The 15,302-nt window shown below is 33.9% G+C and overlaps 5 protein-coding genes across 6 annotated transcripts; 2 read left to right on the top strand and 3 right to left on the bottom strand.

The window, feature by feature from the left end:
* Nucleotides 1-143: 143 nt before the first annotated feature.
* Nucleotides 144-1,969, bottom strand: LOC139995110 (protein Red-like). Its single transcript, XM_072018286.1, has 2 exons — nt 1,314-1,969; nt 144-1,244 (listed from the first exon to the last, which is right to left on the bottom strand). Exons 1-2 carry the CDS (start codon nt 1,803-1,805, stop codon nt 186-188), a joined length of 1,551 nt encoding a protein of 516 aa, XP_071874387.1. The 5' UTR covers nt 1,806-1,969; the 3' UTR covers nt 144-185.
* Nucleotides 1,970-3,303: 1,334 nt separating this feature from the next.
* Nucleotides 3,304-5,115, bottom strand: LOC139995111 (protein Red-like). The gene is made up of 2 exons (XM_072018287.1): nt 4,447-5,115; nt 3,304-4,377 (listed from the first exon to the last, which is right to left on the bottom strand). Exons 1-2 carry the CDS (start codon nt 4,936-4,938, stop codon nt 3,319-3,321), a joined length of 1,551 nt encoding a protein of 516 aa, XP_071874388.1. The 5' UTR covers nt 4,939-5,115; the 3' UTR covers nt 3,304-3,318.
* A 1,321-nt stretch (nt 5,116-6,436) lies between these two features.
* Nucleotides 6,437-8,277, bottom strand: LOC139994767 (protein Red-like). Its single transcript, XM_072017706.1, has 3 exons — nt 8,198-8,277; nt 7,580-8,094; nt 6,437-7,510 (listed from the first exon to the last, which is right to left on the bottom strand). Exons 2-3 carry the CDS (start codon nt 8,069-8,071, stop codon nt 6,452-6,454), a joined length of 1,551 nt encoding a protein of 516 aa, XP_071873807.1. The 5' UTR covers nt 8,072-8,094; nt 8,198-8,277; the 3' UTR covers nt 6,437-6,451.
* Nucleotides 8,278-8,995: 718 nt separating this feature from the next.
* LOC139994933 (protein Red-like) lies at nt 8,996-10,838 on the top strand. 2 transcript variants are annotated; one of them, XM_072018016.1, is made up of 3 exons: nt 8,996-9,075; nt 9,179-9,693; nt 9,763-10,838. In XM_072018016.1, the coding sequence occupies exons 2-3, from the start codon at nt 9,202-9,204 to the stop codon at nt 10,819-10,821; spliced, it is 1,551 nt and encodes a 516-aa protein (XP_071874117.1). In that variant the 5' UTR covers nt 8,996-9,075; nt 9,179-9,201; the 3' UTR covers nt 10,822-10,838. The 2 variants fall into 2 exon arrangements, with proteins under 2 accessions (XP_071874117.1, XP_071874116.1); XM_072018015.1 differs by lacking the exon at nt 8,996-9,075 and having other exon boundaries at nt 9,082-9,693; nt 9,763-10,837.
* Nucleotides 10,839-12,170: 1,332 nt separating this feature from the next.
* Nucleotides 12,171-13,996, top strand: LOC139994932 (protein Red). The gene is made up of 2 exons (XM_072018014.1): nt 12,171-12,826; nt 12,896-13,996. The coding sequence occupies exons 1-2, from the start codon at nt 12,335-12,337 to the stop codon at nt 13,952-13,954; spliced, it is 1,551 nt and encodes a 516-aa protein (XP_071874115.1). The 5' UTR covers nt 12,171-12,334; the 3' UTR covers nt 13,955-13,996.
* Nucleotides 13,997-15,302: the final 1,306 nt, after the last annotated feature.

Raw genomic sequence — 15,302 nt, 5'->3', positions numbered from 1 at the left:
ATTGCATACCTGATTTTGTACAAGTGATAATCATAAACAAATCATACAATATATACTACAACATATATATATATTCTATACAATCTATATAAATATATAGATAATACATATATACAATTAATATATATATACAATTAATATATATATAGAGATTCGTGAACGGGATTATACAAGTTACTCGACATTTAATATCGAGGGATTTTGAATTCTGATGCACCATCCAACACCGTAGTGGGTTTCCTTTTGTTCATAATATTTTGAATCTTCTGCCATTCTCTGTCCAATTCAGCTTTCTCGTTCTTTTCTTTATTATACTTCCTTGTTCTTCTTCCATCAGCCATTTTTACACCATACTGAAATGCCGCTTTTGGTAAAGCTTCTTTGTTGTTCATATACTCGCTATACTCTTCAGGTGTATCAAAATCCCACCTGCCAATGGGGCCCTTTTTGTTGCCAAGATCCATCTTAGTATAGTCTACTTCATCATCTGAATCATCTATCGCGTCCTGCATCTCATCCAGCCCTGGATAACATTCTGCATATCCTTCGGGCTCGGCAGCTAGTTTATTAAGAAGCGCTCCTTTCTTTGGAGCATTACCATCCGAGTTGGAAGGTACAACATTCGGTAATTGTGGAGTGTTTGCTTTATCATCCGCGTCCAAGCCACCTTCAGGCTTATCAAAGTAAGAGGCCTTTTTCTTTTCCCTCGGTTGATTCGGATCCTTCTTACCAATCGTCGGAACGTAGTCACCAATGTCTCCATAAATACTCTCGTCCTGTGGCCTTGGAGCAATATCCATGTCATTCATATCGTCAGGTCTAGACCTTCCATCTTTATTCTTCTTTCCTTTCTTACCATGACGGTTGCCTTGGCGAAGATAAGACAAAATTTGTGCCAATTTGTTTATTACAATGTCGTTTGTTGTTAAGGTAGGGGTATTATCTATGGTGGGCACATCTGCCTTGCTTCTGATTAAGGTCGTTGGTATATCTACATCCGTGTTTTCGTCATCCAATTCTATCACGTAAGCCATACGGCCAGGAGTGAATAATTCGTTTCTTTCGATCTGTTTGGATTTCATGGTCATAACTGTTCTATAAACGTTACGTCCTATCTTGGTTTTAAACTGCATTTCATCGTCTTTCTTTTCTCCCTCCTTCTTATCCTTTTTTTCCTTTGGCTTCACTAATTTCTCCATTTCTTGCTCTTGTTCGTGTTCCTTTGCTTCTATCTCGCTACGTACCTGTGGAATAAAATATCTTTTTTAATATATTTATATTTTTATAAATAATTTTTTATTGTAGAATCTTACTTTTTGGAGGAGAGCATAATCCAAGCCTTTCACCAAATGAGTATGCTCCATATCACCTCCTAAGAATTTTGATTGCTGAATCATCTGCCTCCTTCGTTCAGCTGCGTCCATTCCTGACTTTAAATCTGGTGCAACTGCACGATATGCACTGGCACTATTCATTGGATCCTCTGCTTGATAGTCTTGATTAGTACCATCTCTACGTTCTCTAGCTCTGTCTCTATACTTCTCTGCCAATTCTGCCATTTTATCCTCTTCTTGCTTCTTCAGTTTGGCATAGAAACTCTTTTTCTTCCTTCGCAACTCTGCTCGGCTACCACCACTAACATTAGGTGTCTGTGCAGTCTTTGCATTGGCATCTCTAGCAGTCCCAGGTATAGAAGCTGGAGTTGCAGATGGAACAGATGCTCTTGGTGTCATCAACAGTTTCCGGAAGTCATCGTTCGTTAAACGAACAGACATTCCCATGTCCTCCTCCGTTGTTTCTGGCATTTTAATTATTGTATATGTGTGTTCTAGAATGTTGAGGTTAGGTCATTAACGTCTATTAAATTTCTATAAAAAACATTAATTAATTAAAATTTCAATATTGTAGATTGAAGTATATGTCTCACATACATCTAGTATTGCGAAATGAATAATATTGGTTTTAATAATATTGGTTTTAAATCGATATTTATCGCTCAACTCTTTCGACAGATATCACAATACAACTGCGTCACCTTCGGCAACATGCAATGGGAAACCTAGAAGATGGAACCCCGCTGGGGGTAACCATCCACATGCTATATTTTATTTATTTCTATTTATTTTATTTTTTTATTTTTTTATTCTTTTATTCTCTAAGCTACAACATTTTACCAAATGTCCTTCTGGACAAATTGTAAAAATTTAATAAAACAAATAAAAAAAAAAAAAACCTTCGTCAACAAATGCCGCAGCGGTACTGCCGTCTATCGGAAAGTGCCGTAAGTATTTTGAAGTTGAATCTTGTTAAGTCATGTGATCAGAACTGCAATTCTAGTTTTTGATTCTTTCTTTAAATAATATTTATTTTAGATAATACAGATAACAATATATTATAATATATTCTTATATAATATAAGTATAATATATACTTAACAAGATTCAACTTCAAAATACTTACGGCACTTTCCGATAGACGGCAGTACCGCTGCGGCATTTGTTGACGAAGGTTTTTTTTTTTTTTATTTGTTTTATTAAATTTTTACAATTTGTCCAGAAGGACATTTGGTAAAATGTTGTAGCTTAGAGAATAAAAGAATAAAAAAATAAAAAAATAAAATAAATTCAAACTGTTTATTATATTTTTATTACAGTGAATGATCAAATAATTATTATTATTTAAATTGTAAACAAATATTGTCTAAAGAAATCATCCTCTTCCGAGAATAAAGAGAATTAAGTCTAAGAGGATTAAAATCTTTAATGTTCCAATTTGAAGTAATTCAATATCTTAAAATGTCTTAAATACGTCACTTCCAATATCTTAGATAAGTCAGAATGTTGTGAATCGACACTTTATTTAAAATAAATTATCATTAATTATAAGTCTTAACTGGTTATAACGAGTTTAAATGAAAGATTCTCCTTTATCAATTGGTCATAGGTCACGGTATGTTTACATGACCAATTCTACACTGGTTTTAGTCAATTTTAGGTCATGAATGTTCAGATCTCTAGCTGTGATGAATGAAAAAATTGTATAAGCCTTCGATTATAAGTTGCAATAATAATAACGCAATTTCATAAAGAGAGATCAGGGACAACATCGTTTTAAAAATATTATACAGTCTTTTATTGCATACCTGATTTTGTACAAGTGATAATCATAAACAAATCATACAATATATACTACAACATATATATATATTCTATACAATCTATATAAATATATAGATAATACATATATACAATTAATATATATATACAATTAATATATATATAGAGATTCGTGAACGGGATTATACAAGTTACTCGACATTTAATATCGAGGGATTTTGAATTCTGATGCACCATCCAACACCGTAGTGGATTTCCTTTTGTTCATAATATTTTGAATCTTCTGCCATTCTCTGTCCAATTCAGCTTTCTCGTTCTTTTCTTTATTATACTTCCTTGTTCTTCTTCCATCAGCCATTTTTACACCATACTGAAATGCCGCTTTTGGTAAAGCTTCTTTGTTGTTCATATACTCGCTATACTCTTCAGGTGTATCAAAATCCCACCTGCCAATGGGGCCCTTTTTGTTGCCAAGATCCATCTTAGTATAGTCTACTTCATCATCTGAATCATCTATCGCGTCCTGCATCTCATCCAGCCCTGAATAACATTCTGCATATCCTTCGGGCTCGGCAGCTAGTTTATTAAGAAGCGCTCCTTTCTTTGGAGCATTACCATCCGAGTTGGAAGGTACAACATTCGGTAATTGTGGAGTGTTTGCTTTATCATCCGCGTCCAAGCCACCTTCAGGCTTATCAAAGTAAGAGGCCTTTTTCTTTTCCCTCTGTTGATTCGGATCCTTCTTACCAATCGTCGGAACGTAGTCACCAATGTCTCCATAAATACTCTCGTCCTGTGGCCTTGGAGCAATATCCATGTCATTCATATCGTCAGGTCTAGACCTTCCATCTTTATTCTTCTTTCCTTTCTTACCATGACGGTTGCCTTGGCGAAGATAAGACAAAATTTGTGCCAATTTGTTTATTACAATGTCGTTTGTTGTTAAGGTAGGGGTATTATCTATGGTGGGCACATCTGCCTTGCTTCTGATTAAGGTCGTTGGTATATCTACATCCGTGTTTTCGTCATCCAATTCTATCACGTAAGCCACAAGGCCAGGAGTGAATAATTCGTTTCTTTCGATCTGTTTGGATTTCATGGTCATAACTGTTCTATAAACGTTACGTCCTATCTTGGTTTTAAACTGCATTTCATCGTCTTTCTTTTCTCCCTCCTTCTTATCCTTTTTTTCCTTTGGCTTCACTAATTTCTCCATTTCTTGCTCTTGTTCGTGTTCCTTTGCTTCTATCTCGCTATGTACCTGTGGAATAAAATATCTTTTTTAATATATTTATATTTTTATAAATAATTTTTTATTGTAGATTCTTACTTTTTGGAGGAGAGCATAATCCAAGCCTTTCACCAAATGAGTATGCTCCATATCACCTCCTAAGAATTTTGATTGCTGAATCATCTGCCTCCTTCGTTCAGCTGCGTCCATTCCTGACTTTAAATCTGGTGCAACTGCACGATATGCACTGGTACTATTCATTGGATCCTCTGCATGATAGTCTTGATTAGTACCATCTCTACGTTCTCTAGCTCTGTCTCTATACTTCTCTGCCAATTCTGCCATTTTATCCTCTTCTTGCTTCTTCAGTTTGGCATAGAAACTCTTTTTCTTCCTTCGCAACTCTGCTCGGCTACCACCACTAACATTAGGTGTCTGTGCAGTCTTTGCATTGGCATCTCTAGCAGTCCCAGGTATAGAAGCTGGAGTTGCAGATGGAACAGATGCTCTTGGTGTCATCAACAGTTTCCGGAAGTCATCGTTCGTTAAACGAACAGACATTCCCATGTCCTCCTCCGTTGTTTCTGGCATTTTAATTATTGTATATGTGTGTTCTAGAATGTTGAGGTTAGGTCATTAACGTCTATTAAATTTCTATAAAAAACATTAATTAATTAAAATTTCAATATTGTAGATTGAAGTATATGTCTCACATACATCTAGTATTGCGAAATGAATAATATTGGTTTTAATAATATTGGTTTTAAATCGATATTTATCGCTCAACTCTTTCGACAGATATCACAATACAACTGCGTCACCTTCGGCAACATGCAATGGGAAACCTAGAAGATGGAACCCCGCTGGGGGTAACCATCCACATGCTATATTTTATTTATTTCTATTTATTTTATTTTTTTATTTTTTTATTCTTTTATTCTCTAAGCTACAACATTTTACCAAATGTCCTTCTGGACAAATTGTAAAAATTTAATAAAACAAATAAAAAAAAAAAAAACCTTCGTCAACAAATGCCGCAGCGGTACTGCCGTCTATCGGAAAGTGCCGTAAGTATTTTGAAGTTGAATCTTGTTAAGTCATGTGATCAGAACTGCAATTCTAGTTTTTGATTCTTTCTTTAAATAATATTTATTTTAGATAATACAGATAACAATATATTATAATATATTCTTATATAATATAAGTATAATATATACTTAACAAGATTCAACTTCAAAATACTTACGGCACTTTCCGATAGACGGCAGTACCGCTGCGGCATTTGTTGACGAAGGTTTTTTTTTTTTTTATTTGTTTTATTAAATTTTTACAATTTGTCCAGAAGGACATTTGGTAAAATGTTGTAGCTTAGAGAATAAAAGAATAAAAAAATAAAAAAATAAAATAAATTCAAACTGTTTATTATATTTTTATTACAGTGAATGATCAAATAATTATTATTATTTAAATTGTAAACAAATATTGTCTAAAGAAATCATCCTCTTCCGAGAATAAAGAGAATTAAGTCTAAGAGGATTAAAATCTTTAATGTTCCAATTTGAAGTAATTCAATATCTTAAAATGTCTTAAATACGTCACTTCCAATATCTTAGATAAGTCAGAATGTTGTGAATCGACACTTTATTTAAAATAAATTATCATTAATTATAAGTCTTAACTGGTTATAACGAGTTTAAATGAAAGATTCTCCTTTATCAATTGGTCATAGGTCACGGTATGTTTACATGACCAATTCTACACTGGTTTTAGTCAATTTTAGGTCATGAATGTTCAGATCTCTAGCTGTGATGAATGAAAAAATTGTATAAGCCTTCGATTATAAGTTGCAATAATAATAACGCAATTTCATAAAGAGAGATCAGGGACAACATCGTTTTAAAAATATTATACAGTCTTTTATTGCATACCTGATTTTGTACAAGTGATAATCATAAACAAATCATACAATATATACTACAACATATATATATATTCTATACAATCTATATAAATATATAGATAATACATATATACAATTAATATATATATACAATTAATATATATATAGAGATTCGTGAACGGGATTATACAAGTTACTCGACATTTAATATCGAGGGATTTTGAATTCTGATGCACCATCCAACACCGTAGTGGATTTCCTTTTGTTCATAATATTTTGAATCTTCTGCCATTCTCTGTCCAATTCAGCTTTCTCGTTCTTTTCTTTATTATACTTCCTTGTTCTTCTTCCATCAGCCATTTTTACACCATACTGAAATGCCGCTTTTGGTAAAGCTTCTTTGTTGTTCATATACTCGCTATACTCTTCAGGTGTATCAAAATCCCACCTGCCAATGGGGCCCTTTTTGTTGCCAAGATCCATCTTAGTATAGTCTACTTCATCATCTGAATCATCTATCGCGTCCTGCATCTCATCCAGCCCTGAATAACATTCTGCATATCCTTCGGGCTCGGCAGCTAGTTTATTAAGAAGCGCTCCTTTCTTTGGAGCATTACCATCCGAGTTGGAAGGTACAACATTCGGTAATTGTGGAGTGTTTGCTTTATCATCCGCGTCCAAGCCACCTTCAGGCTTATCAAAGTAAGAGGCCTTTTTCTTTTCCCTCTGTTGATTCGGATCCTTCTTACCAATCGTCGGAACGTAGTCACCAATGTCTCCATAAATACTCTCGTCCTGTGGCCTTGGAGCAATATCCATGTCATTCATATCGTCAGGTCTAGACCTTCCATCTTTATTCTTCTTTCCTTTCTTACCATGACGGTTGCCTTGGCGAAGATAAGACAAAATTTGTGCCAATTTGTTTATTACAATGTCGTTTGTTGTTAAGGTAGGGGTATTATCTATGGTGGGCACATCTGCCTTGCTTCTGATTAAGGTCGTTGGTATATCTACATCCGTGTTTTCGTCATCCAATTCTATCACGTAAGCCACAAGGCCAGGAGTGAATAATTCGTTTCTTTCGATCTGTTTGGATTTCATGGTCATAACTGTTCTATAAACGTTACGTCCTATCTTGGTTTTAAACTGCATTCCATCGTCTTTCTTTTCTCCCTCCTTCTTATCCTTTTTTTCCTTTGGCTTCACTAATTTCTCCATTTCTTGCTCTTGTTCGTGTTCCTTTGCTTCTATCTCGCTATGTACCTGTGGAATAAAATATCTTTTTTAATATATTTATATTTTTATAAATAATTTTTTATTGTAGATTCTTACTTTTTGGAGGAGAGCATAATCCAAGCCTTTCACCAAATGAGTATGCTCCATATCACCTCCTAAGAATTTTGATTGCTGAATCATCTGCCTCCTTCGTTCAGCTGCGTCCATTCCTGACTTTAAATCTGGTGCAACTGCACGATATGCACTGGTACTATTCATTGGATCCTCTGCATGATAGTCTTGATTAGTACCATCTCTACGTTCTCTAGCTCTGTCTCTATACTTCTCTGCCAATTCTGCCATTTTATCCTCTTCTTGCTTCTTCAGTTTGGCATAGAAACTCTTTTTCTTCCTTCGCAACTCTGCTCGGCTACCACCACTAACATTAGGTGTCTGTGCAGTCTTTGCATTGGCATCTCTAGCAGTCCCAGGTATAGAAGCTGGAGTTGCAGATGGAACAGATGCTCTTGGTGTCATCAACAGTTTCCGGAAGTCATCGTTCGTTAAACGAACAGACATTCCCATGTCCTCCTCCGTTGTTTCTGGCATTTTAATTATTGTATATGTGTGTTCTAGAATGTTGAGGTTAGGTCATTAACGTCTATTAAATTTCTATAAAAAACATTAATTAATTAAAATTTCAATATTGTAGATGGAAGTATATGTCTCACATACATCTAGTATTGCGAAATGAATAATATTGGTTTTAATAATATTGGTTTTAAATCGATATTTATCGCTCAACTCTTTCGACAGATATCACAATACAACTGCGTCACCTTCGGCAACATGCAATGGGAAACCTAGAAGATGGAACCCCGCTGGGGGTAACCATCCACATGCTATATTTTATTTATTTCTATTTATTTTATTTTTTTATTTTTTTATTCTTTTATTCTCTAAGCTACAACATTTTACCAAATGTCCTTCTGGACAAATTGTAAAAATTTATTAAAACAAATAAAAAAAAAAAACCTTCGTCAACAAATGCCGCAGCGGTACTGCCGTCTATCGGAAAGTGCCGTAAGTATTTTGAAGTTGAATCTTGTTAAGTATATATTATACTTATATTATATAAGAATATATTATAATATATTGTTATCTGTATTATCTAAAATAAATATTATTTAAAGAAAGAATCAAAAACTAGAATTGCAGTTCTGATCACATGACTTAACAAGATTCAACTTCAAAATACTTACGGCACTTTCCGATAGACGGCAGTACCGCTGCGGCATTTGTTGACGAAGGTTTTTTTTTTTTTTTATTTGTTTTATTAAATTTTTACAATTTGTCCAGAAGGACATTTGGTAAAATGTTGTAGCTTAGAGAATAAAAGAATAAAAAAATAAAAAAATAAAATAAATAGAAATAAATAAAATATAGCATGTGGATGGTTACCCCCAGCGGGGTTCCATCTTCTAGGTTTCCCATTGCATGTTGCCGAAGGTGACGCAGTTGTATTGTGATATCTGTCGAAAGAGTTGAGCGATAAATATCGATTTAAAACCAATATTATTAAAACCAATATTATTCATTTCGCAATACTAGATGTATGTGAGACATATACTTCAATCTACAATATTGAAATTTTAATTAATTAATGTTTTTTATAGAAATTTAATAGACGTTAATGACCTAACCTCAACATTCTAGAACACACATATACAATAATTAAAATGCCAGAAACAACGGAGGAGGACATGGGAATGTCTGTTCGTTTAACGAACGATGACTTCCGGAAACTGTTGATGACACCAAGAGCATCTGTTCCATCTGCAACTCCAGCTTCTATACCTGGGACTGCTAGAGATGCCAATGCAAAGACTGCACAGACACCTAATGTTAGTGGTGGTAGCCGAGCAGAGTTGCGAAGGAAGAAAAAGAGTTTCTATGCCAAACTGAAGAAGCAAGAAGAGGATAAAATGGCAGAATTGGCAGAGAAGTATAGAGACAGAGCTAGAGAACGTAGAGATGGTACTAATCAAGACTATCATGCAGAGGATCCAATGAATAGTACCAGTGCATATCGTGCAGTTGCACCAGATTTAAAGTCAGGAATGGACGCAGCTGAACGAAGGAGGCAGATGATTCAGCAATCAAAATTCTTAGGAGGTGATATGGAGCATACTCATTTGGTGAAAGGCTTGGATTATGCTCTCCTCCAAAAAGTAAGAATCTACAATAAAAAATTATTTATAAAAATATAAATATATTAAAAAAGATATTTTATTCCACAGGTACATAGCGAGATAGAAGCAAAGGAACACGAACAAGAGCAAGAAATGGAGAAATTAGTGAAGCCAAAGGAAAAAAAGGATAAGAAGGAGGGAGAAAAGAAAGACGATGGAATGCAGTTTAAAACCAAGATAGGACGTAACGTTTATAGAACAGTTATGACCATGAAATCCAAACAGATCGAAAGAAACGAATTATTCACTCCTGGCCTTGTGGCTTACGTGATAGAATTGGATGACGAAAACACGGATGTAGATATACCAACGACCTTAATCAGAAGCAAGGCAGATGTGCCCACCATAGATAATACCCCTACCTTAACAACAAACGACATTGTAATAAACAAATTGGCACAAATTTTGTCTTATCTTCGCCAAGGCAACCGTCATGGTAAGAAAGGAAAGAAGAATAAAGATGGAAGGTCTAGACCTGACGATATGAATGACATGGATATTGCTCCAAGGCCACAGGACGAGAGTATTTATGGAGACATTGGTGACTACGTTCCGACGATTGGTAAGAAGGATCCGAATCAACAGAGGGAAAAGAAAAAGGCCTCTTACTTTGATAAGCCTGAAGGTGGCTTGGACGCGGATGATAAAGCAAACACTCCACAATTACCGAATGTTGTACCTTCCAACTCGGATGGTAATGCTCCAAAGAAAGGAGCGCTTCTTAATAAACTAGCTGCCGAGCCCGAAGGATATGCAGAATGTTATTCAGGGCTGGATGAGATGCAGGACGCGATAGATGATTCAGATGATGAAGTAGACTATACTAAGATGGATCTTGGCAACAAAAAGGGCCCCATTGGCAGGTGGGATTTTGATACACCTGAAGAGTATAGCGAGTATATGAACAACAAAGAAGCTTTACCAAAAGCGGCATTTCAGTATGGTGTAAAAATGGCTGATGGAAGAAGAACAAGGAAGTATAATAAAGAAAAGAACGAGAAAGCTGAATTGGACAGAGAATGGCAGAAGATTCAAAATATTATGAACAAAAGGAAATCCACTACGGTGTTGGATGGTGCATCAGAATTCAAAATCCCTCGATATTAAATGTCGAGTAACTTGTATAATCCCGTTCACGAATCTCTATATATATATTAATTGTATATATATATTAATTGTATATATGTATTATCTATATATTTATATAGATTGTATAGAATATATATATATGTTGTAGTATATATTGTATGATTTGTTTATGATTATCACTTGTACAAAATCAGGTATGCAATAAAAGACTGTATAATATTTTTAAAACGATGTTGTCCCTGATCTCTCTTTATGAAATTGCGTTATTATTATTGCAACTTATAATCGAAGGCTTATACAATTTTTTCATTCATCACAGCTAGAGATCTGAACATTCATGACCTAAAATTGACTAAAACCAGTGTAGAATTGGTCATGTAAACATACCGTGACCTATGACCAATTGATAAAGGAGAATCTTTCATTTAAACTCGTTATAACCAGTTAAGACTTATAATTAATGATAATTTATTTTAAATAAAGTGTCGATTCACAACATTCTGACTTATCTAAGATATTGGAAGTGACGTATTTAAGACATTTTAAGATATTGAATTACTTCAAATTGGAACATTAAAGATTTTAATCCTCTTAGACTTAATTCTCTTTATTCTCGGAAGAGGATGATTTCTTTAGACAATATTTGTTTACAATTTAAATAATAATAATTATTTGATCATTCACTGTAATAAAAATATAATAAACAGTTTGAATTTATTTTATTTTTTTATTTTTTTATTCTTTTATTCTCTAAGCTACAACATTTTACCAAATGTCCTTCTGGACAAATTGTAAAAATTTAATAAAACAAATAAAAAAAAAAAAAACCTTCGTCAACAAATGCCGCAGCGGTACTGCCGTCTATCGGAAAGTGCCGTAAGTATTTTGAAGTTGAATCTTGTTAAGTATATATTATACTTATATTATATAAGAATATATTATAATATATTGTTATCTGTATTATCTAAAATAAATATTATTTAAAGAAAGAATCAAAAACTAGAATTGCAGTTCTGATCACATGACTTAACAAGATTCAACTTCAAAATACTTACGGCACTTTCCGATAGACGGCAGTACCGCTGCGGCATTTGTTGACGAAGGTTTTTTTTTTTTTTATTTGTTTTATTAAATTTTTACAATTTGTCCAGAAGGACATTTGGTAAAATGTTGTAGCTTAGAGAATAAAAGAATAAAAAAATAAAAAAATAAAATAAATAGAAATAAATAAAATATAGCATGTGGATGGTTACCCCCAGCGGGGTTCCATCTTCTAGGTTTCCCATTGCATGTTGCCGAAGGTGACGCAGTTGTATTGTGATATCTGTCGAAAGAGTTGAGCGATAAATATCGATTTAAAACCAATATTATTAAAACCAATATTATTCATTTCGCAATACTAGATGTATGTGAGACATATACTTCAATCTACAATATTGAAATTTTAATTAATTAATGTTTTTTATAGAAATTTAATAGACGTTAATGACCTAACCTCAACATTCTAGAACACACATATACAATAATTAAAATGCCAGAAACAACGGAGGAGGACATGGGAATGTCTGTTCGTTTAACGAACGATGACTTCCGGAAACTGTTGATGACACCAAGAGCATCTGTTCCATCTGCAACTCCAGCTTCTATACCTGGGACTGCTAGAGATGCCAATGCAAAGACTGCACAGACACCTAATGTTAGTGGTGGTAGCCGAGCAGAGTTGCGAAGGAAGAAAAAGAGTTTCTATGCCAAACTGAAGAAGCAAGAAGAGGATAAAATGGCAGAATTGGCAGAGAAGTATAGAGACAGAGCTAGAGAACGTAGAGATGGTACTAATCAAGACTATCAAGCAGAGGATCCAATGAATAGTGCCAGTGCATATCGTGCAGTTGCACCAGATTTAAAGTCAGGAATGGACGCAGCTGAACGAAGGAGGCAGATGATTCAGCAATCAAAATTCTTAGGAGGTGATATGGAGCATACTCATTTGGTGAAAGGCTTGGATTATGCTCTCCTCCAAAAAGTAAGAATCTACAATAAAAAATTATTTATAAAAATATAAATATATTAAAAAAGATATTTTATTCCACAGGTACGTAGCGAGATAGAAGCAAAGGAACACGAACAAGAGCAAGAAATGGAGAAATTAGTGAAGCCAAAGGAAAAAAAGGATAAGAAGGAGGGAGAAAAGAAAGACGATGAAATGCAGTTTAAAACCAAGATAGGACGTAACGTTTATAGAACAGTTATGACCATGAAATCCAAACAGATCGAAAGAAACGAATTATTCACTCCTGGCCGTATGGCTTACGTGATAGAATTGGATGACGAAAACACGGATGTAGATATACCAACGACCTTAATCAGAAGCAAGGCAGATGTGCCCACCATAGATAATACCCCTACCTTAACAACAAACGACATTGTAATAAACAAATTGGCACAAATTTTGTCTTATCTTCGCCAAGGCAACCGTCATGGTAAGAAAGGAAAGAAGAATAAAGATGGAAGGTCTAGACCTGACGATATGAATGACATGGATATTGCTCCAAGGCCACAGGACGAGAGTATTTATGGAGACATTGGTGACTACGTTCCGACGATTGGTAAGAAGGATCCGAATCAACCGAGGGAAAAGAAAAAGGCCTCTTACTTTGATAAGCCTGAAGGTGGCTTGGACGCGGATGATAAAGCAAACACTCCACAATTACCGAATGTTGTACCTTCCAACTCGGATGGTAATGCTCCAAAGAAAGGAGCGCTTCTTAATAAACTAGCTGCCGAGCCCGAAGGATATGCAGAATGTTATCCAGGGCTGGATGAGATGCAGGACGCGATAGATGATTCAGATGATGAAGTAGACTATACTAAGATGGATCTTGGCAACAAAAAGGGCCCCATTGGCAGGTGGGATTTTGATACACCTGAAGAGTATAGCGAGTATATGAACAACAAAGAAGCTTTACCAAAAGCGGCATTTCAGTATGGTGTAAAAATGGCTGATGGAAGAAGAACAAGGAAGTATAATAAAGAAAAGAACGAGAAAGCTGAATTGGACAGAGAATGGCAGAAGATTCAAAATATTATGAACAAAAGGAAACCCACTACGGTGTTGGATGGTGCATCAGAATTCAAAATCCCTCGATATTAAATGTCGAGTAACTTGTATAATCCCGTTCACGAATCTCTATATATATATTAATTGTATATATATATTAATTGTATATATGTATTATCTATATATTTATATAGATTGTATAGAATATATATATATGTTGTAGTATATATTGTATGATTTGTTTATGATTATCACTTGTACAAAATCAGGTATGCAATAAAAGACTGTATAATATTTTTAAAACGATGTTGTCCCTGATCTCTCTTTATGAAATTGCGTTATTATTATTGCAACTTATAATCGAAGGCTTATACAATTTTTTCATTCATCACAGCTAGAGATCTGAACATTCATGACCTAAAACTGACTAAAACCAGTGTAGAATTGGTCATGTAAACATACCGTGACCTATGACCAATTGATAAAGGAGAATCTTTCATTTAAACTCGTTATAACCAGTTAAGACTTATAATTAATGATAATTTATTTTAAATAAAGTGTCGATTCACAACATTCTGACTTATCTAAGATATTGGAAGTGACGTATTTAAGACATTTTAAGATATTGAATTACTTCAAATTGGAACATTAAAGATTTTAATCCTCTTAGACTTAATTCTCTTTATTCTCGGAAGAGGATGATTTCTTTAGACAATATTTGTTTACAATTTAAATAATAATAATTATTTGATCATTCACTGTAATAAAAATATAATAAACAGTTTGAATTTACAAAAGATATTATTGCACCTGAAAGATACGTATTACCTTTAAAATGAACGACTTCTTATCAAAAACAGATAATTATCAAAATTCTCAACATATATCTAGATTTTCAAAATAATAATTAATCAAGCTAATAATTAGTAACTACTATTTTCTTAACAAAAATCGAGATACATCGATATTTATAGATATATATTTCGATATAGGTAACCGGAAAACGTCACTTATCCAAGTGATGATAAACAATCAAATACAGAAATAACCAAAATATTATTCGATTTCCCTGCTACTTCCTAAAAATTAAGAATGATTTATCTAGAATTTGAATTTCTTCTATTTGTAACTTCACTACTCTTTTCTTAAAAAGTTGTTCATCTTTTTCAGTAATGAATTGCTTCTAGAGTATTTTATTTCTGGTTTATGCCTTTCGAATAAATTTTCTAAAAACTATTTGCACTGAACATTTCGTGGCTTTTATGTGTATTTTCAGATTTGTTTCAAACTTTACGGTGCTAATGAAATTTCGATACTTTTCGTATAACACGTATAATAAATTGATATTTTGAAACGAGAAATCTCATTGGGAAAATCCATGTGGGAAATCGAAATATAAATATTAAATGATCCGTATAGATAAAGAGAAGAAGAATTAAAA

Source organism: Bombus fervidus, chromosome 15 (assembly GCF_041682495.2).
Source record: "Bombus fervidus isolate BK054 chromosome 15, iyBomFerv1, whole genome shotgun sequence".
NCBI classification, from domain to species: Eukaryota; Metazoa; Arthropoda; class Insecta; order Hymenoptera; family Apidae; genus Bombus; species Bombus fervidus.
The sequence above is the reverse complement of the archived record's forward strand: the minus strand, read 5'-3'. Positions and strand labels throughout refer to the sequence as shown.

Bases quoted from the DNA above. Each gene is read 5' to 3' on its own strand.
- LOC139994767 (XM_072017706.1), bottom strand. From the start codon at position 8,071: ATGCCAGAAACAACGGAGGAGGACATGGGAATGTCTGTTCGTTTAACG. The intron at 7,511-7,579 runs GTAAGAATCTAC...TTTATTCCACAG, and splicing joins ATTATGCTCTCCTCCAAAAA to GTACATAGCGAGATAGAAGC.
- LOC139995111 (XM_072018287.1), bottom strand. From the start codon at position 4,938: ATGCCAGAAACAACGGAGGAGGACATGGGAATGTCTGTTCGTTTAACG. The intron at 4,378-4,446 runs GTAAGAATCTAC...TTTATTCCACAG, and splicing joins ATTATGCTCTCCTCCAAAAA to GTACATAGCGAGATAGAAGC.
- LOC139994932 (XM_072018014.1), top strand. From the start codon at position 12,335: ATGCCAGAAACAACGGAGGAGGACATGGGAATGTCTGTTCGTTTAACG. The intron at 12,827-12,895 runs GTAAGAATCTAC...TTTATTCCACAG, and splicing joins ATTATGCTCTCCTCCAAAAA to GTACGTAGCGAGATAGAAGC.
- LOC139995110 (XM_072018286.1), bottom strand. From the start codon at position 1,805: ATGCCAGAAACAACGGAGGAGGACATGGGAATGTCTGTTCGTTTAACG. The intron at 1,245-1,313 runs GTAAGATTCTAC...TTTATTCCACAG, and splicing joins ATTATGCTCTCCTCCAAAAA to GTACGTAGCGAGATAGAAGC.
- LOC139994933 (XM_072018016.1), top strand. From the start codon at position 9,202: ATGCCAGAAACAACGGAGGAGGACATGGGAATGTCTGTTCGTTTAACG. The intron at 9,694-9,762 runs GTAAGAATCTAC...TTTATTCCACAG, and splicing joins ATTATGCTCTCCTCCAAAAA to GTACATAGCGAGATAGAAGC.